Genomic DNA, 21,405 nt, shown 5'->3' on the forward strand with positions numbered 1-21,405 from the left:
AAGCTTCTGTGGATACTGAAATAATTTCTTACAAATTAACGTAGTCTGATTTCATGATGAATGCTGCTTTGAGCAGGAGTTTGAACCAGATGATTTCCTGAGATCCGATCCAACATGATTTTTTTCTACAATTCCATGCAGTGCACTACTTTAAAGATGTTATTTTTATTGTCACTTTTTACTGAATGTCCTGTCTAGCCATTTAAGTACAATGTAGTTTTTTAGCCTTCACAATTTAAATATTATTTCTTCATTCTTGATGTTGGTCCTTTTCTCCTGGCTTTTCTTTTCTATCTTAGTACGTACTTTCTCTACCTATTTTGCTGCTTAAAAGCAAAACAAAACCCACACAACAACAAGAAAAACATTGTTTTGCATGTTACACTTGTTGAGAAACAACTTCAAATTAGCTCTAATATTCCCTATAACTTGGTTGCTTTCTGTAGGTAACAAAAGCTGCAGTGGATCTATACAGAGCTTATCTTCAACAGATAACAAAGATACACCAAAGACTCTACCAAACCCTGATTTGCCTCCCAAAATGTGCAGGAGATTAAGATTAGATACTGCATCAAGTAATGGCTATCAAAGACCAGGATCTGTGTAAGTCATCAAGACCCTTTGGAGATAAGTGTTGTTACAGTATCGTCTACTATGAAGTGATCCAAGAGAGCTACATAAGTTGATGAAAAATCATTACTTTATTTGAATATTTCTGTATTTTTTATTTATTTATTTAGCTTCATTGAAATTGGAAACAAAGGAGACATGGCACAAAGTCTGTTGAAGTCAGTTTAAAGACTCTCATTGACTTAATTAGACTGCAGATAAGGTCTATAACAAAGAAATGTATCTTTGGAAAGTTAGTAGTATTATCTCTGGTTCCTCTGGAATTTAGTGTTTGAAGGAGCATAAATGCTGCTTACTCTCCATGCTGTTATGTCAAGAAGATCATCAGATTTTATTTAAGTCCAAAATTAGAGAAAGGAAAAAAAAAGCCGAAAACTTCTGCTCTGAAATTCCTTTAGTTGCTGCGTGTTAAATAGTTGATATATTTGGGTTTTTCTAACATTTGTTTTTGGGTTTTTTTTTTGGAGGGGGGTTGTGTTGAAAGGAGGATAGTTCTAAGTAATAGATTTTTAATTTAGATTGTTGAGATCTGGGTTCACAGTGTTTCTCAGTGCTTTTAGCACAAATTGAGAGTCAGAAGATCTTTGCTTTAGTCCTGACTTGGACCTAGCATTTCTCTGTCCCCATGAGCAAGAGTGATTTCCAGATCTGCAGAGCACTGGGAAGTTCCCCAAATACTGCATGACTTTATTCAGCCACTCCACTTTTTAAACTGGAACTGCAGTTATTTCTCAGACTGTTGTGTCTGCACAAAAAAAAAAAAAAAAATCCTGCACAGCTCAGAGCTCCATTGTGATAGTGTCAGACTGGCAGTAAAAGCATTTCCAATATATCTATTGTCCATCCATTAATAGTATGTTAAATACAGGGTGTTGAGATTCCCTTGCTGACTCAGCAAGGCCCTAGAGCATGTGGAAGTCAGGCCTCAATTAGGTTATCCTCTCAAGAATTCTGTTTAATAGGGAGTTGAATTCAGCTTTTTCTCTAAGTTAATAATTAAAACAACTTTTTAAAATATATCCATGTCTTCAGATGATTAAAAGTGAAGTTAGTTTGTGTGTTTTATTAATGGGCAAAAGTATAAAGGAAGGTCTTGCTTTATTTACAGAGTGGCTGCAAGAGCCCAGTTGTTTGAAAGTACTGGTTCAATTAAACAGATTTCTTCAGGACGGTAAGTGCTTCATAGTGTTTAGCAATTTGTAAAATCTTTCCTCTTGTGCTGGCTTCAAAAACTGAAATAGAAGTGTTGGAGCTTTGTTCTGTGTCTTTTTGATAGCATTTGGTATGCAAATTTTTTTGTGGTTTATTAAACTCATTCTTACTCAAGAAGGAAACTAAATCTAAGAGAGAACAGCAGCCTATCTGTCCTGTCATCTGGGGGAATCGCAGTTAGAGGTGCTCAGGTCAGTGATCTGCTTTAAGGACACAGCTACAAGAGTAAATTAATAGGATTTAAATTAGGATGAGTGTGCTGTACTTACTCCATACAGCTGTTTGGATATACATGCTTTCAGTAGAGTGCTAGTTTGTGGTAATTTGCTCATGTAAACAAGTCCTGAGTACCAGCTGCTTTGGAAAGTTCAAGATTAACTTGACCAGAATTCCTCTCCTTCCCATCATACCTTCCATGCTTCCGTATCTGTCTGAAGAAACTGTTTTCCTTTCTTCTTGATAGTTTGTAGCAGGAATTATTTACATTTAATTTACAAGTGCGTGCATTTATGTCGTGGATTTGATTCATTCTTATAAGTTAAAATGTTCTGTTAAGTGTTCATCTAGGAAGCAGTATCTTCTATACATTACTAACCAGTCGACTTTTAGTAGGCTAAGGCAGATAATCAAATAAATGGATGTGGGAAAAAGTCTTGTCTCTCTTGTAAGTGTCCCTGCATTTTGAGACAGAACATACCTTTTTGTGCATCCCTTTACTCACTGGTGCCAGGAACTGTCGAGCTTACTGGAACTATCAAGTGATAGGAAAAAACCAAAAATGTTAATCCATGAATCCAAATAGTAAACTAAAGTAGCACAGCTGTAAACAAAGATGACAACGTCTGCTGAGATGTGCAGCAGTAGAAAATGGCTGTCCTCTCTGCCAGATCAGCAGCGGTGAGAAAAAGAAAGCTGACCTGCAAAGACCCGTTGATTTATTCAAGGGAAGCAGCTTGCATGAATCAAGGCTGTTCTAGCTTTGTGTTACATGTAAACTGTAAGGAGACCAAAAAAGAGGGTGACAGGGAGGAAGGGGAGATGGAAACAGCAGGGCATTAATTTAAGGAAGAAAAGTATGATTGAAGAGACTGGAATGTTCTTAAACTGGTGCCCTAAGCAGAGTGTGTGGACTGCTTCACGAGTCCCACATCATTTCAGCTCCACCACTGTTCCTGCTTTTATTTTGTATTGCTCCTTTCTTATAAACTCTCCCTGTTGTTCCCTCAGAGCCTGTGCCACATGTATCTGTATATGAAAAGCATGTAAGAAGCAAAAATCTGACAAAGGAAAAATGTAGCAGTTTGATAATGGATATGAAGAGCAGATAACAAAGCCAAAAATGTTGAAAGGCTTAATAGCTACTCCAGCCTTCCTAAGAAAGCGGAAGAGCAGCAGTAACAAGGAGGAAGGAAAACGAGAAGTCAGCAGGCAAATTGAGGAAGAAATAAGAAGTAGCTCAAGCTGTTCTCATAGTGCTACTCAAGTCTGAATAAGTTTTTTGCAATCCAGAGACAGTTTTTATTTACCTCTCATGCATGTTATGAGCCTGAAGGCTGATTTAAAAATTTAAGATAGTCTTTTTTTTGCTCTCAAGTATCTAGAAATCGTGGTAATTACATCTTGATCCACCAAACCGAACGGCCTTCTGAGTTCAAAATTCTAATGACTAATGAATATATGCAGCACAGACTATAAAACAGAGAAACTATTTTTAAGTTGTCTGATTTGATACCAGAATTATCAAAGTCAAGATACTGCCTAACTCTGTGCAGGGGTAGTTTACCCTGCTAAAAATAGCTAGCTTTGGAATGTTAAGCTACTTCTTACCTATGTATTACAGTATCTAAGTAGCTTCGTTCTTGCTTGAAGCATATGTTGCATTTTGTGGTCATTGGTACAGTAGACAGATCAAAAGTACCTGTATGGCTTTGCAGTCTCACATTGTCCTCTGTATTCCAGCAGATAATTTTGTGCTCTGCTTTACCACCACAGTGGCCCACTCATACTTAATTCCTTCTTCCAACTAGCTTTTGCCGTCCTGCTTTCTGACTTTGTATAATGTGGTTTCTCCAATATGAGTGAGTGTCTGTGTCCCTTTTTTTTTTTTTTTTTTTTTTTTTTTTTTTTATGCTGGGACAATTTTACACCTGGCTGTTTTCTCTCCTTGTATACATGAGTACATGCCCCCACGGCCCTAAAAGACTGAACAGATTTCTTTTAGGCAAAAAGAGAATGAGAAGTACACATTTTAGGTTTGGACAGGGAAGACCTGTGCTCTCTTTTTCTGATTCCAGAAGTACTTTGACATCTCAGTCTTGCCATACCTTCCCACCTGACTAAGAGCCATTTGTTGCACTCACAAGTAGGCATCTACCATGGCAGAAGCCAGACCTGGAGAGTTTGTGGAGCTTGGCATGTAGGTTTTTTATAGACATCTAAATTTAGGTGGCTGAAGCTGACACCCACCCCAGACACCTGATTTGAATCTCCCTTGCTGAAATTTTAACCTATTTAAGTCCTTTTCCCAGTCATTCTGGAGAAGAAATTTATCCTTTTTTTGGGGCGCATATTTACCTTCTATGTATTATTTTCTGCTGTAGACTGATCAACTGCATTTTCTTACAATTCATGCTTTTAGACCTTCAATGATCGTTTTTTAATTGTCTCCAGGCAGTCCATCACGTGTGACAAGCAATAGCCTCAATTCAGTACTCATTTGAATGAAAAATTAAACTAGAATGAAAGAATCCTTTTCAAAGTTTTAAATTATATACTTCTTTAAACTTCTAAGTAAGATGTTGGTCTCTTTTCTGCAATGACATGCTTGTTAACTCCAAGTAAGCTTGAAGTTATTGTCTGCTGTAATTCTACTCCTCTGAACTACGGTGTTACTACTTATTACCATCCTGTATTTGTGCAATTGATTGTTCCTGCTCTTCCCAGGTTTTAATTTCATTTCTTTATATGTTTTTCGTTGTTACCTTATTCATTGCAAGCCTGTATCTTTTTCCTTTCAGACAAGCAAAAGCCATGTATTCTTGTAAGGCTGAGCATAGTCACGAGCTGTCTTTCCCACAGGGAGCAATATTTTCCAATGGTAAGATATGCTTTACATTCTCTTTTTACATTAAAAAAATATTTTAAAACTGATCTATATCCACAAGATAACAGAGAGCAATTCCGTTTTCAACACTCATTTTTTGCACAGATTTTTTGGTTGCTCTTGAATCAATACTGTCTAAATAAGTATATAAACCATATATAGGATTTTTTAATAGCTTTAAGTTATTGTAAGTGTGTTTTGTTTGGTTTCTTTTGCAGTATATCCATCAGTGGAACCAGGCTGGTTAAAAGCAACTTATGAAGGCAAAACAGGACTTGTACCTGAGAATTATGTTGTCTTCCTCTAGTAATCTTTAGTGGACAGCAATATCTTCATGGTATCCATGGTAACAAATAGTAAGCACTGTGATTTTTATCTGACACAGATATGGGATCAACCCATTAGTAGATTTCCTTCAGAGACTGCAGCTGCAGGTGATGCAGCTCCCTATCTATCAACGGAACAGAATGTAATGAAACAGTTAACAGTTCCTGTGCTGAAGACGGTACTCTGTTTAAATAACTTCCATTGTTTGCAAAAGGTTGTTCTGTTCTTCTTTTATGGGTAAGGAACACTACAGCAATAAAATCAAAAAGTTACCATTTAGCTGCAGACCTTCAGGTCCTAGGGTTTGGCTCACAGAAGTGTGAAATTTAGAAGCGATGCACTCAATATTTCTTCCAATCTATAGTTTTTAATATAAAAAAAAAAAATCTTTTTCATAATATAAGTTATATTTCTGTTGTCATCTGAATACTCCCTTAGAAAAATTGGTTCTAATCATTTCAAGTAAGAAATGAGTTTTCCATGAATCATAAGTTTGAACTCCTGTCAGTCACTGAGATTACAGTATGTTACCGAATTTATGTAACTGATAATGAAATCAGTTTCTACACTGCCTGAGCATCAAGCACTCATTCAAAAGGTGCTGTCATAGAATCATAGAATGGTTTGAGTTGGAAGAGACCTTGAAGATCATCTACATCTAACCCCTGTATTGGCAGGAACACCTACCACTAGAACAGGTTGCTCAGAGTCCCATCCAGTCTTGCCTTGAACACTTCCAGGGAGGGAGCATCCACAACTTCTCTGGACAACTTCTTTGAGTGTCTAATCACCTTTACACTAAAGACTTCCCTCCTAATGTCTAACCTAAATCTCCCCTCTTCCAGTTTTAATCCATTACCCCTCATCCTCTCACTACAAGCCCTTGTAAAAAGTTCCTCCCCACCTTTCCTGTAGGCCCCCTTCAGGCACTGGAAGGCTGCTATAAGGTCTCCCTGGAGCCTTCTCTTCTCCAGCCTGAACATCCCCAACTCTCAGCCTGTTCGCATATCAGAGGTGCTCCAGCCCTTAATCAGTTTCGTGGTCCTCCTCTGGACTTCCTCCAGGAGCTCAATGCTCTTCTTATGTTGGGGGCTCCAGAACTAGACACAGTACTCCAGGTGGGGTCTCACAAGAGCTGAGTAAAGGACCCTTGACCTGCTGGCCACTCACATTGCTGGCTCATGTTGAGCTTCTCATCCACCATCACTTCTTAAGTCCTTCTCCTTTGGACTGTTTTCGATCCATTCTCCACCCAGCCTGTATCTGTGCTTGGGGTTGCCCTGACCCAGGCGCAGGACCTTGCACTTGGCGTTGACTGAACTTCATGCAGGTTGCACAGGCCCACCTCTCAAGCCTGTCAAGGTCCCTCTAGATGGCATCCCTTCCCTCACTGTGTCAACCTCACCTCTCAGTTTGGTGTCATCAGCAAACTTCCTGAGGGTGAACTCAGTGCCACTGTCCATGTCACCAATGAAGGTGTTAAACAGCACGTTTCATTCAAATACTTCTTAGATGTATTTCCTCCTTTCTGTATCAGTATAGATACTATCAATAACTTTTATTTCTGTGATACCCATCATCAGGACAAGATTCTTAGTGTATCTCAGAACAACATCTGTAGAAAACAAGGAAATGCTGAACCTGGAATGATTGGAAGTAATGTGAAACAAACAGTGAAAAACAGCAGTGTGTTATGAAACCTGAGATGAATTGTAACTGAGTCGTTTTCCAACTTTTTTTCGTCGCAGATAATACAAATGGCCTGTGAGGTAGCTGATTTTATAAGCTATGAATGCTGAAATCTCCATGTAGCAATAGAAGTGTTTAGCATTAGTTCTCCTGACATCTTCTGAACTATTTGACAAAGATTTCTCCCCTTCCACAGAATAAAAAGGCCTTATTTTCAGAGATTTGCTAAAGACCCATTGATTGTTCCTGCTAAGACTGAGGGAAAAAAAAACACAAAAAAACAACAAAACAAACCTCAGAACAACCCCAAACCATACGAGCATCTTTCTTGCACACCTTGAAGGAAAACTTGCACTGCTTGCTTGGCTACTTACCATGCCCAATTGAAAACCAAGCAATTTAAGGTCCACATTAATGACCTTTCAACACTAACAGTGCTACAGAAATAATTCACTGTTTCATAGACCTATCTGGGCTTAGTTTCATAGACCTGTCAAGGCTGAGTCCTCTCTTCAGTAATAGGAATCAATATATAGAACGTGTGTTGTTTTCCAAGTTGTACAATATTTCCAGAAAGTTTAAGGAAGAACTTTTGTTAGAACTAGAAACAACAGTAATCTTTGAATTGCTTCTTTTTTCTTTCCATAGCCTTTGTCTTGTTTAAATTAGAAAACAAGATTTATTGTCAACATAAAGGAGCACATCAGAACCTTTTTACTTGTATGTGTAGTGTGTGATTTCTGCAGAGGAATTCTGTGCTGGAATTCAGGCTGGTGGCAAAAGCCTGCAGGATTCTTCTTGCTATTTGAAGTATCAAGTAGTGACCAGGGAGGGAAAGAGGATCTTACCAAAATGTTCTAGCTTTTCAGAGGGGGAGTCTGGGTAAACCTGACTGCAGGCAGTTGAGGACAGACCCCTTGAGTTAGTGACTGAGTTCTTTCTTCACTCTAATCAGTTGCATTTACGTCCCAAATCATGCTTCACTCCACCTTAAGACCAGACTGTGTTCAGCACATTGTGATGAAGGGTTGTTCCAGACATTGTCACAGGCAGTGAAAGCAGACACACATGTGCTCGTCTAATGTGCCCTGAGCAGATGTGAAAGGAAGTGAAGGTCATTTCTCATCAGACTGAGCCTTTCTTATTTCTAAGGCAAGCCAAGATTTCTTAGTGTAAGCTATGCCTGAAACTGTCACTGCCTTGAGAAGACCAACATGGTTTGGTTGTGGTTTTGCTGTGTTTCACAATCTAAGAATTGAAGAATGTTGAAAGAGTTACCTCTGGTGACCTTTCCCAGGAGTGCTGCTGCAGGCAAAAAGGAGCAAAAAGGGAGACAGAGCTTTGAGCAGAGGTTGAAGGCCCTGAACGTGTCTCACACAGGCAGAGAAATGCAGTGGTCTGGGGAAGAATAAAACCACTTCTTCTATTTGTTGCACAGGGGTCAGTGGCAAAAGGACCTTTGTTGAAAATCCTTTGATGACCTCTTATATGCTTAAGAGGAATTTGTGAAATTCTTGAGCAATGGTGAAACAGAAAATGCTTGCTCTTGTTTCCTTTGCTTTAGCCTGATTTTAAAAGAAGGGGGGAAAGGCTAATCTTAGGTAATCTCACAGCCTGTGTATATGGCTGGGTATTCTCCAGCATTGTGTTTTGAAACCAGCTGAATGGTGTGCAAGCTAGAGGGCTCAAAAGATGCTGCATTCATTTAAAACTTTGTTAAAACTTTGCAAAGTTCAGTTACAGATCATGTAAGTGAAATTTTAAGTGCTGAGGGAAAGGTTGTAGAAAGACCTGGAGGAATCCCTGTGGAGGAGAGGCCTTCTGTCTATTCCCATGCATTCATCTCACACGAGACACAAAAACAAAATGCAGAAGACAACTTCATAAGAAACTGGATGCCTTTAATTCTGCTGCTGACAAAACAAATCTCTATTTTCCTCTGTGAGTCTTGGCACTTTTTCAGGCCTTTCTTCTGAATCAGCCATGACAATAACATAATTTTAAAGCAGCTTAGCTTTAAAATGGCAATTGCATCTGAAAAAAGGTTATGTCCATTCTTAATTACAGTTAAGCACCTGCTACCAGTGAAATGAGTAGGGCTTGTCATTTTTTTTAATGTTTTGTTTTTTTCTGTTCCTCTCTTCTGTGATAAGTAACAAGCATTTTCTGTATGATCTCAGTGCTGGGTTGTGGATGACCCAGCTCTTCCCTGGCTTTCCAGGAGGGAGTTCATCTCTACAATAAGCTGTACAATGAACTGGAAAGTTAAGTAACTAGGTGTTGAAAGACTGAAATGGGGGAGAAGACAGCACCAAAGCTTGTCAAATTATGAGACTCTCAGGCCAAAAACTCCTTCTGATAATTGTAAAGGATCGGAAATCCATATGACATTTAAATGAAGATATATCATTTTGATAGTGCCTTACCAGAAAATTAGGCAAGCTGAACTAAATTAGTTCATAGTATTGATTTTTTTTTTTTTTTTTTATGAAAGTCAGATTCCCTCTACAAGCAGACACTGTGCAGTTTTTGTAATTATTATTATCCTTCCTAAAAGGATGCAGCAGGCTTTTCCCAAATATCACTGTAGAACTCAAGGTAGGTGACACATTGTGATTTTTGTTTGTCTCGTGGAAATAATGTCTGTACCCACAACTTATGTAATTAGCCATGTTTTTTCTTTGTTAAACCTTTTCATAAATGTTGCAGCACAACATGAATCAAATTAATAGTGTGAAGGATTGATACATTGTATAATAAATATGTAAAGTATAGTAATATTTTATATTCACACTTTTTATTAATGATGATTAAGATGAAAAATATTTTTGGTGTAATTCCTATGAATTCAGTATTAAAAAGTCCTTGCTTTATTTTGGCATTTAGAGTTCTATCACACAAAACTCTTAAATTAAGGCATAGTTATCACTTATGTCCCAAACTAATCTGTAAAGTTCATTGTTTGATTATTTCTAGAAAAAAGTCATGCAGAGAATTACTGACCAGCACTATTCTGTGATAGTAATAGTAAATTATTTTCCTTTTATATATTGTCTGGTGCTAATCTCTATTCTTTGCCTGTAATTGGATTGAATTGTAACGTGCCTTTAGGAAAGCAATGGTGGGAGAGGAAAAGTTGCAAAATTCAGCAGCTGAGAACAATAATTACATTAAAAAAAATATATGGTTATATTTCTCCACTGGCCTATTTTCTACTTAATTAGATTGCATCAGAATAAATAAACTACAAAGCATATTGTTCTTCATGCTTCTTTTCCTATGGCAGTGGTTGGTGCAATTTTGGATTGAGCAGCAAGAAATCTCAGCAGGAGAGCACATCCTCCTGCCTGGGTTGGATCTTCTCCACTGCTGGAAACTTGCAAAGCTCCAGAGAAGTCAAAGACAGACCTTTGGCAATTTATAGTGAGGGTTTGCTGGCCATAGGCCCCCAGAAAGTAAACAGAATATTCTGTTAATGGGGTAACATATGATCCAGCTTGGCATTATCATTTTTTTCAGCAGAGTTCCCTATCTGAATCATCCCATTACTGAAATCAAACTCTAGGCAAAGTTCAGTCTTGTTCTTTGTGGTCACACAGCCCTGACAGCTGCTGCTGTGGCAGCCCTTCCAGGTACTGCTCGTGTGAAAGTCAGACTGTTGGTCAGGCTGTTTCAGTACAAGTTGGGAGGTCTCTTTTTTGGATAAGATTTTGCATGAGCTTTGGGAGTTCACTTTGTTTTGTTTTAATAAGGTGCATGGTGTCAAAACAGCTACTATACCATGTTGTAATTCACTCATAGATGATCATAGCATTGTTTTTCCTATCCTGACTGTGGCAGTATTTAATAAGCCATTGAATTATCCTTGTTATTTTAAGTATAAGGAATTCAACCCTTGGATGTGTCAGCTGAAAGCTATTCTGCATCTGAGCTTTTTGCAAGTGTTCTGTTGGGAATTATCATTAAAGTTTTGGCACTACATTAGCACCATGATCTCAGCACTACAAGTTTCTAGGGCAAAGCAGCTGCACAGGGCACAATTTTCAATCATATTTATAACAATTTTGGGGTTGCTTTAGATACTATATGATATTTTAATAGGAAATTATATACAATCAATAACTATATATATTTAATAAGATCCTACTAAATTATCTTATTGAACTCTCTGTTTATTTTGTAGTGTGGTTTCAATAATTATCTGCACTCTGTATATATCTACATGTAAATAACTGGCATGACATGCATAAGCTGACTTGCAGACTTAAATCTATGTTCTACTTCACACTGTGTTTCAAAAATTTGAAAAACTGTTTTTCAAAATAAAAAGCCTTCCTACACAAACCAGTGTCTTTGTTGTTTTCAAATTTGGGCTGTGGTTAAACATTTTCTTTTTTTCCAAGTAACACTTCAGTGCTTCTTCCATCCATACCTGCATTTTTCAGTGAAGATTCACCCATGAGGATGCTTTATGTAGAGGACATTGCACCTCAGGTTGAGCAATGGGCATGTGTGTCAATACCAGACAATAGTATATGTCACCTGTGGTCCTGGTCACACAGAAGTCTGCAAAGATGTAGCTTTTGAGGAAAAGAAAATTGCAACTTTGCACGTTAGGTGACAAGAAGCACAACTCTGGTGCACCAAATTGTCACTAGGGAGCTATTTGCCTCTAAACACTAGCAAGTGGGCAGCTCACAGGGGGGGGTTTGGTGACCCAATTGAGAAATGGCTGCCTGTGAGGGAAGTAATGTGAGTGGACTGGTTTCTGCAAGTTTAATAGCAGCCCTTTCGTAGCATTTCTCCAAGGTGTTTCACCTCAGGACATGCAGCTTTTCTAGCCCTCAGAAGGGTGTTATTTCTATTGCCAACTGTGCCCAAGGCAAGGGGAGCTGTGAGGTGTCCTGCCTTTCTCCTGAAGGGACTCTCCAAAAACCCAAGAGGCTTTTATACCCCGGAAACAATCAGGCTTTATTATGGTGTTAACTAAAAATAACTACATATCTTACACAAGGAAAACCAAAAGAGCCAGCTGATAAACTGTTCACTGTGTGGTTAGGCTGGGCCAGTGCAGGACACTGCTCCATCAGCCCCAGGGAAGGTGGGTCCCGCTCCACAGGCCTGGCTGTCTGGTCCAGGCTCCTGCCCATCTCTGCTCCTGCCTGCTCAGCCTCACCCCAGGCATGTCTGTCTGTCACCCAGGCACTGCACCTGTCACTGCTCAAGGTGATCTCAGATGTAACTGAAAGCAAAACATAGATACTGTAGCCATAAATAAAACATTATGTCAATAGAGAAGCAAAAATCAACACAGACCAGGCAGAGAAACAGGCTGTTGTGTTGCTTTCTAACAGCTTCTTCTAAGTGAAATGTATACTTCACAGGTCTCCCTGCTCTAAGATTTTAGAGATAAGGAGTCAACTTCTGGAATGAAAAAGTGACCTGCAGCCTGTGGTCACCAAACACAACCTGTACCTTGCTCATGTCCCAGCATCCCACACAGTACAGGGTGAGGGAGAAGGAAAAAGTCTCCTTATCAGGACTGAGGGACACAACTGGGCTGATGAAGTGACTTTGGGCTGTATTAGCTCTGCTGGAAAACCCTGAGGAGAAAAGCTGCAACAAGGGGGGGTTAAAGCTGAACTGCCACTTACTGCCCTTACAGTTTACTGAACTAGAGCAGAGATGCCAGGAGACACCTGCCCTGTCCCACTACTCTCTCATGCCCAGCAGGTTGGAACAGATCTCTCAGCCTGCCCCTGTACCCATATTGGCCTGTGCTGAATTCAGCTCTGCTCCTGTTGAGGACCATGCAAGAATAAGTGGGAAGAGCTGCCAGAGATGCCCATCTCTGCATAGTGAGTAGGCATAAGGGGAACGAAAAATACGTGCATTTTTATTGTTCACCCAACATGATAGTTCATCACAGGCTTTATGTTAAAAATCTGAAACAAAATGGTTGGTTTTCTTAGAGCTCTCTGCTGTTTCCCATGGGGATACAGCCTTAGCTTTCAGATCCTCTCATCTGCAGGAGTGAATGAGTTTGGAGTCTAAATTACACCCTAAAATAGATCTCAACACTCAGTTTCCGAGGATCTGTTAGGCCATTTTACTTGGCATCATGGAATAATTAAGATTTTTCTCTATTTCTGGGATACAATTGTTCTGGCTTGCTCTGTTTTGACATTTCAGTGAACATTTAAATGTAAAAAGACATAAATTCATGTTAAACTAACTCAGTGTTACTTTATCATGACTGAAAACTCCCAAGGATGAGACACTACCTGTGTTTCTTACCAGAAAGGGTAAAGAGGGGCTTCATTATTTGGTTGCATTAAAGCACCTCCCGTAGTTCTCCTCTGTTGACATGTGGATCTCCCAGCCTGCAGCTTTATTGCTTGACAGGCCTACGATGTGGACTAGAGAGCAGTTGACATGTGGAGAAGTCCTGGTGTAAAACAGACATGGGTGGGAGCCTCAGCAGTGCAGGGCCCCTGCAGTGCCCATCCCAGGGGCAGCAGGACGTGAGCAGGGTCTGCAGCAGCACCAGCCATAGCCCCCGTGCTTGTAAAGAGGAGACTTTTCAGTGATCCACGGACATGGTGTAGGTCTAGACTGAGCAGGCTGCAGAGTGAGTTCAGGTCCCAGTTGGGAACCTTCTCTTATGAGCTGAGCATGATTCATTCCTTCAAAACTTACCTGCCTTTCTAACACCAACATTATGCTTATTATGGTAAATAAGTTGTCTCCACTTTCACCTTTAAACGTTTTATTTCACATTTATAAAGCTTTTCCTGTGTGACTTGGATTGATGACTGATAGGGGAAAAAAAAAAGAACTGAAAGATATTCTTGGCTTCTTTTGCAATGGTTGGCTGCTTTTCTATTGTATTTATGGCAACAAGCTCAAAAGCTGAACTAGCCTAGAGCAAGTGCCTTTGCCAAAGATCATGGTGTGCTTTTTTAATGTAAACATGCAGCAATTCATGGGAACATTGAGTGACCTCCACAGCCAGTACAGAAAGGAGTCTTAATTCACTTGAAAGTACTTTGGTAATTGGAATACATCTTTCTGCCAGTATAATTGAGGAGCTGGTTAGACTTAGCATGGGTGTATTTCATTTAAAATTACTGTTAATGGCTCTTGGATGCCCTTAGAAGGGATTAGAGTCCCATCTGAATGAAAAACATCAGCGATTTATTTTTGTTAATGGTCATTGCTCTTTTCTTCTTCCTAAAAAAAAAAAAAAAAAACACAAAGGGAATCATGAGCCTTACCTGAATTGTGGGTATTTTCAAAACAAGATTTGAAATGGCCAGGAGCTCCATCCCACCAACAGACTAGGGGCTGAGGAAGGGTGGTGGGCTCAGGGGGACGAATGGAGAGTGTGTAACGTGTCCCAACACAGCATAGCTCAGAGCAGGAGACACAGGCTCCAACCAAGCTCATCTGAGGGCTCTATAGTCCAGAGGTGTTCATATGCTTATGGCATTGCTGGGGTAAAGGCAGCATAGTCCATAAGCAGGTGAGATGGCTGCACACTGGGAAGCCCCATGAGAAACCTTTCAGAGGACAATTTACAAACCCAGGCGGAAGAAAGATAAGAAACCTGAGCTTGATCAATCTATACAGTGTTCCTCCAAATAAATGAACTGGTGCACAGGATACAACTGGTTCCTAGAATGAAACAAATGCTGTTTGCAAAGACCTCACGAGAAGATAACAAAGATTAGATTTCAGTGTGCCTGGCTGGGAAGCTGAACATAAAACACTCGAAACAGGCTGTGAAAGCGGTGATGACTGAGCCCTGAGTTACCACAAAACAAGCAGGATGCCTGTCCACAGGAAAAAATCCACGAAAAAAATACCTGCATCTGGGGGCTGTGGTGGCACCCTCCAGGGACACCTGAAGGAAGCAGAGAAGACCTCAGAGACTTACATGCAAGCAAATTGTTTTGGGCGGTGGTGATGCAAATATATCCTTACATAAAACCACAACTCAAATAGTCATTTTAAGTTTGTTATTTCCTGATGTTGCTGTTGGTTGAGGGATACTTGGGTTTGGCCCTGAAAAGTATCATTTTGTTTCAGTAATTATGACAACTTGTGCCTGGTTTGGATGGGAAAAATAGTAATTCTGCACAATGTCCTGTCTCTGTTACAGGCTCCATATAAGGTATCTCCCCAGGCCCTTCCTAGAGAAATCTGCAGGGAATGCCACATAAGTGCTTCACTCAGCTTCCAGCTGTGACTTGTAGCACCATTTTGTTTTGGAATGGGTCCTTTTCTCCTCCCTCCCCATCCCCCTGTGGTTCAGACAATGCAAAACAAACAAGCACAATTCATTTCACCTCTGGAGCAATGCAGAACCAAGTTGTACAAAGAGGTTCCAGGTTCTATGTCCACTGAAGCCTTTCCTTCATAATTTTTTCTCATCTTTGTTTAAATGATCCTTTGAACATTTCCTGACTAAATGCTCTAGGAAAGCCAGATGTCCAGGTATCTACAAGTGCATAAGCAAGAAAAATTCAGATGAGTATTGTTGCAGTTTTTTAGCTAACACATTTAGCTTTCCTGGATAGTTGTTATCCAGAGAGAAAATCAAGAAGGGGTCTTTATCATTATGTTATTTGTGTGTATCTCTCATGAAGAGCTCATGTGCTCAGTGCAGCAGCTCTTGGCTTTTCACACTTTGCAGAACACTCATTTGGGTCAGCCTTCCCTTGTAGGATGCATCAGGTTTGAGTAAACAGTGGTAACACTGGTAACACAAAACCTTTCACAGCACAGTGGGTGATTTTGGACAGTGGACCTCAGCCTTGGATTGCTTTGGTGCCTTGTCCAGCACCGCAGCATCTTCATTGTTGACACATGGAAAAGGAAATGATGGTTTCATCTGAATTACTGCATGGCAGGATCTCTGACAACACTTACTTGTTCCACTTAGATAACACAAAACGGCAGGGCTATCTTCCCTGAGAGCAGCAGATGATTATTGCATGAACTCATTATTATGTTTAAGAAGTTCACCTGTGCTGTGCAGACATGAGTCGGTCTCTGTAGCACTTGTATCATTACAGAGTCTGAGATGTTGCAATGGAAAACCATCTTGTTTAGGCAGGGTTGGTATGAGCTAAAGGTTAAAGCAAAGGCTTCTACCCCAAAGAGCTCAAACACCAGATTTCAAGTAATGAGTAACATTATTTTGGTCTTTATACCCTTCCGCTACTACAGCTTTAAAAAAAACACCTCAAAACCATTTTAAAGCAATAGAGGAATGCATGCAGACTGAATTTGGACATAGCATACTGGTATGAAAGCATTCCACACAATCCAGAGGAACATCATTGCATAAATAAATAACTGGGGATTAAACAAGGGTAATAGTGCAGATGTCCTCACCTGAATGCCTAAATAGGAGCAGAGTCTTAAATTTTGACAACTTGATGTTCTTCAGTGCTTCAAAAAATACTTTTTTTCTTCTGTGTGCTAGCTGGTAATGGGACTTCAAAAAATCATGTATGTTGTTGAATTGACCAAATGCCTTCCACTATAGTTTAATACTACATGGAATGTTTAAACCTACATTACTTAGAATTAAAATAATCTATGTGATAAACTCCAGCCCTGTCAAACTGTTCATGATGTGTACCTGGAGTACTGATAATGTCTAAGAGATCACTTCACAAGAACAAGAACACTCAGAAATGAAATTAAAATATCACTTTCAAGATGTACTGTGTTCTGTGGAAATAATGTGGAAAAAAACTGTCTCTGTTGGTATGGTTAATGCTTCTCTGAGAGCACATTATCTGTGACTAACATCACAGTGCATCCTGTAAAGGATGACAAGGGGTGACATCCAAACCACTGCTCCAGACCTGAATTACCAGTGCTCCCTTAAGAGGGGGGAAAGTTGGTCTCTCCTGTGGAAGGAAACCTCTCATGCCACCCAGCCCTCTGCCTGGCAGCCGTGCCCCTCGCTGGGGGGTAAGTCTGGCTCCTTGCCCAGCACACACCACATTGGAAGGCAGCAAGGTGGGAAGTGGGATGTGTTGAGGATGAGGAAAGGATCACCTGAGTGCTGGAGGCAGTTCCTCAAAATCCAGAGGTGATGTTCCCTTGGTGCAGCCAAGAAAAGGCTGTGCCAGGCCAAGTCAAGGACTCACAGAATCACAGAATCTCAGAATTATTGAGGCTGGAAAAGGGCTCTGAAATTGTCGAGTCCAATGTCTGACCTAACACCTTGGCTAGATCATGGCACTAAGTGCAACATCCAGTCTCTCCTTTAACACCTCCAGGGATGTTGACTCCACCACTTCGCTCGGGCAGTCTGATCACTTTTCCATGAGGAAGTGCTTCCTAACACCCAATCTAAATCTCCCCTGGTGCAGCTTCAGGCCGTGCCCTCTCGTCCTGCCACTAGCTGCCTGGGAGAAGAGACCAACCCCCACCTGACTACAACCTCCCTTCAGGTAGTTGTGGAGAGTGACTCCTCTGTGCAGTGGTGACAGGGGAAGAGCCTTCTCCCCCATGACTGGAGATCACAAGGTGGGAACATCACATCCTGCAGTCCTGCATCTTCCACCTCTGGAGTCTACTAGCCTGGACCTGGTTACTGCCCATCCATGTGCAGTTACACTCGGTGCTGTTCTGTACCTTTACCTTCCATCTAGTGGTTACTTAAACACTTCTCATACTACTACAAAGTAAGCACATCTCCAATTTATTGGACATCACACAATGTACGTAGACAACACCTTTACAAAAATACTTGAAAGCTATTGTTTCAGATGTACAAATATATAGATGCAAGCTCCTCTTCACCAGAAAATACAGAAACCTTATACAAGTCTCTTTAAAAAAAAATATATAAAAAAATCATAACAAAACTGTAAATTATGCCCATCATGATCTTGAATATTAAATGAAGAGAAATAGTAATGGCAATCCAAGTATGTCTCAAAGTTTAGGATTATTTGGCTTTCTACAGAATTTTCCAGCTACAAAGTGCTCATGCATTACACAGAAAAGTAATCCTTGGGCAAGAAAGTGTGTTAAGGGCATAGGAGGGAGGGAAGAATAAATATTCTACAAATATGGCAACTGGGATGTAAAGTTTGTGTGAAATTCAGAAACTCCAAGAGGACTCTTGTGCTGCAAGAGTCCCCTGCTAATTTTTAACCCCTAGGTTGTGCTTTTCTCTATCATGTAGTTTTTCTTGAATTAATGGCTGTCTTCAGGGAAGGCTTTAAGGAAATTTAAATTAAAACCTGCCTAATGTTTTCAGAATTTCAGGGTTTTGTTGGTTTTGTTGGGTTTTTTTCAGTGTCAGAAGTTTATAACCTTGCTTTGTGAGCAAACAGACACATGACCTGTATTACTAACCTTGAGGAAGGATGGTGGCTTCTGTCCCCCAGTACAACGTAAACTGGCTGTGACTGCACATAACAGCAAACCCAATGCTGGCACTTTTGTGTAGATGACTGTAAGATGGGAATTGGCCAGTGCACAATATGATTGTACTGCAAGCTGAGCTTTGGGATGCAAAACCTACAATTAAATCTTTAAGTAAAAAGCCTCATCATCCTCAACTGGCCAACCCTTCATGTGCAGTGATGACAGTCCCAAAAGATGATACTCTCATCCATTGTGCATAATGACATCATGATAGATTATAACCTATGGCCACCACACCCCAGCTCCTTGGGTATTTCAGGTACTGTGAAACTTTATCAGATTCTGCTGTCATGTTTCTTCTATTTAATAGCGTATCATTTCTAGCAAGTATGTTGTACTTTGTTGATACAAGAACATGCTTATGTAGAACAGCAAAATCCACATTTTACTGTTAACCAATGTTGCTGCGATCTGGGAAAATGGTTGGGAACATTTCTTTGGTCACTATTTTGAAAGGGCAATACCACATTTTAGATACACAATCTCTGAACAGTTGTAGAAAAAAAAAAGGTTCCTACTTGTAAGACTGCCACCCACTAATCTGACCTTTCAGTTCCTTCACCAAACATTTCAGTTCTGATCCTTTTTCTGAGCTACCGGTGTAAACTCATTTCTTTCAAAGAGCTTTTGATTCATGATGATGCAAAAAGTGAATTATATTTTTATAAATGCATTTATACAAATGACATATATTAAGCTGTCCTCACACACACTGGCTCTAGTTGGACACGGGCCTGCTAGCCTAACAGCATCTGCACGTTTCTGTATGTGTGCCTGCATATGTGTAATCTTAAACTAGGTATTTCAGCTATGCATGCCCAGTGTTCCTTAGATGTCAGAAAAAGTACTGTGTGAAACACTGTAAATTGCAGTGATGGACTTAAATTTACTTTTAGGTAAGTTTGGTAATAGCTGCGATCAACTACCCTTTAAATAGATGTGTTCGTTGTGGGGAATTTGTAGTTTATGGATTTATGGTTTTCTAAACTTATGTAAGACTCCTTGGAGTTTCCTTTTTTTGGAAATGAATTAGAGATCTTCTTACATTTTAGTATTCGATCAGCCCTACTAAGGCACTATATAATATAACGTTATCATTCTTTGAAACAAAATTTACTTTTAAAACTGCATAGTGACTGGAGGTCACAGGGTGTTTCTTTTTCAAGCACTCCTAGTCAAAGCTTTCACCCATCTTTCTGAACACACACTGCCAGGGATGTGGCTGCTGCTTTCTTTATTCACGCTCCATATAGACTCAATGGACCTGCCAGAATAAAACAGGTTTTTTGAACACTGTTCTCAACTGGAAGTCTTGCAGATTAGATTGTCAGACTGGATGTAAACCAAAAATACAGGGCATAAAGTGTAAAAGCATTACTCTTATTTTCATCTAGTATAAGAAAAATAGGCATATGTGAAAAATGTACATCTGAGATAGAACAAGCAAATTGCAGTGACATTCAGACAAGTCTCACCTGGATAACACAAAGGTGTCTGTACTGGACTGCCCACGTATTTCTGATTTGATGGGAAATACACTGTGTGCACCAGATGCTAAATATGGCCGAGAGTGATGTACACTTTGCTGGGTAAAAAACTTGCAGGACAGCTGGGCCCAAAGAGTTGTGGTGACTGCAGTTAAATCCAGCTGGTGGCTGGTCTCAAGTGGTGTTCCCCAGGGCTCAGTGTTGGGGCCAGTTCTGTTTAGTATCTTTATCAATTATCTGGATGAGGGGATTCAGTGCACCCTCAGTAAGTTTGCAGATGACACCAAGTTGGGTGGAAATGCTGATCTGCCTGAAGGCAGGAAGGCTCTGTAGAAGGACCTGGACAAGCTGGATTGACGAGCCAAGGCCAAAGGCTCAACAAGGCCAAGTATCAGGTCCTGCACTTGGGTCACAACAACCCCATGCAACACTATAGGCTTGAGGAGTGGCTGGAGAGCTGCCCAGAGGAAAAGAGCCTGGGGGTGCTGGTTGACAGCTGGCTGAACATGAGCCAGCAGTTGCCCAGGTCAGTTGCCCAGAGGCCAAAAGCATCCAGGCTTGTCTCAGGAACAGTGTGGCCAGCAGGAGGAGGGATGTAATTCTTCCCCTGTACTTGGCACTGGTGAGGCTGCACCTTGAGTGCTGTGTTCAGGTCTGGACCCCTCACTGCAAGAAAGACATTGAGGTGCTGGAGCATGTCCAGAGAAGTGCAACAAAGCTGGTGAAGGGTCTGGAAAACAAATCTTATGAGGAGAGCCTGAGGGATCTGAGGTTGTCTAGCCTTCTACAGCTACCTGAAAGGAGGTTGTAGCAAGGTGGGGATTGGTCTATTCTACCTAGTAACCAATAATAGGACAAGTGGAAATGGGCTCAAGTTGTGCCAGAGAAGGTTTAGATTAGGTATTAGAAGAAAGTTCTTCACTGAAAGAGTAGTAAGACAGTGGAATAGGCTGCCCAGGGAGGTGGTTGCATCACCATCCCCAGAGGTGTTTAAATACATGTAGATGCGGTGCTTAGGAACATGGTTTAAGCACTGGACTTGGTATAGTTAGATTAATGTTTGGTAGAGTTAGCTTATGGTTGGACTCAATGATGTTAAAGGTCTTTTCCAACCAGAACAATTCTATGATTGGCTGATGCAGAGCTCTGGATTCCTGTAAATTATGGATTTCTTTTCCTTCAACATAGCAAATTGGGATTTTAGTATTAAACTAGCTGGGTAGGTATTTAAATTAAGCTGTGGGAAAATGCAATAGAGTGAAAACTACTTAAATGACACTGTGAGAACTTCCTCACTGATATGCCTGAATGATAAATTGGTGAAACTATTGTACCTGTAGAAGTGAAAGGGCAATTTAGTTTTCATGTTCAGAAAAACACAATCTATGACTTGTGATAGTATTTTTACACTGAGCACACTTCACACTGGCAATGAACTGAAATGCTGACAGTTTTTAATTATAAACTTACTTTAAGTGAAAGCTGACCACTCCTTGA

At 40.3% G+C, this 21,405-nt stretch overlaps 1 protein-coding gene across 2 annotated transcripts in view; it reads left to right on the plus strand.

Moving 5' to 3' along the window:
* The window catches only part of ARHGAP42 (Rho GTPase activating protein 42), a 158,302-nt gene extending 148,085 nt beyond the window's left edge, over window positions 1-10,217 (plus strand). For both annotated transcript variants that reach the window (XM_051609081.1, XM_051609092.1), the window contains 4 exons: window positions 447-603; window positions 1,739-1,801; window positions 4,860-4,939; window positions 5,164-10,217. In XM_051609081.1, the coding sequence (XP_051465041.1) occupies window positions 447-603; window positions 1,739-1,801; window positions 4,860-4,939; window positions 5,164-5,252 (389 nt within the window). In that variant the 3' untranslated portion in view covers window positions 5,253-10,217. The remainder of the gene's footprint in view (window positions 1-446; window positions 604-1,738; window positions 1,802-4,859; window positions 4,940-5,163) is intronic.
* The last annotated feature ends 11,188 nt before the right edge of the window (window positions 10,218-21,405 follow it).

This window comes from Apus apus, chromosome 1, assembly GCF_020740795.1.
Source record: "Apus apus isolate bApuApu2 chromosome 1, bApuApu2.pri.cur, whole genome shotgun sequence".
Taxonomy (NCBI): domain Eukaryota; kingdom Metazoa; phylum Chordata; class Aves; order Apodiformes; family Apodidae; genus Apus; species Apus apus.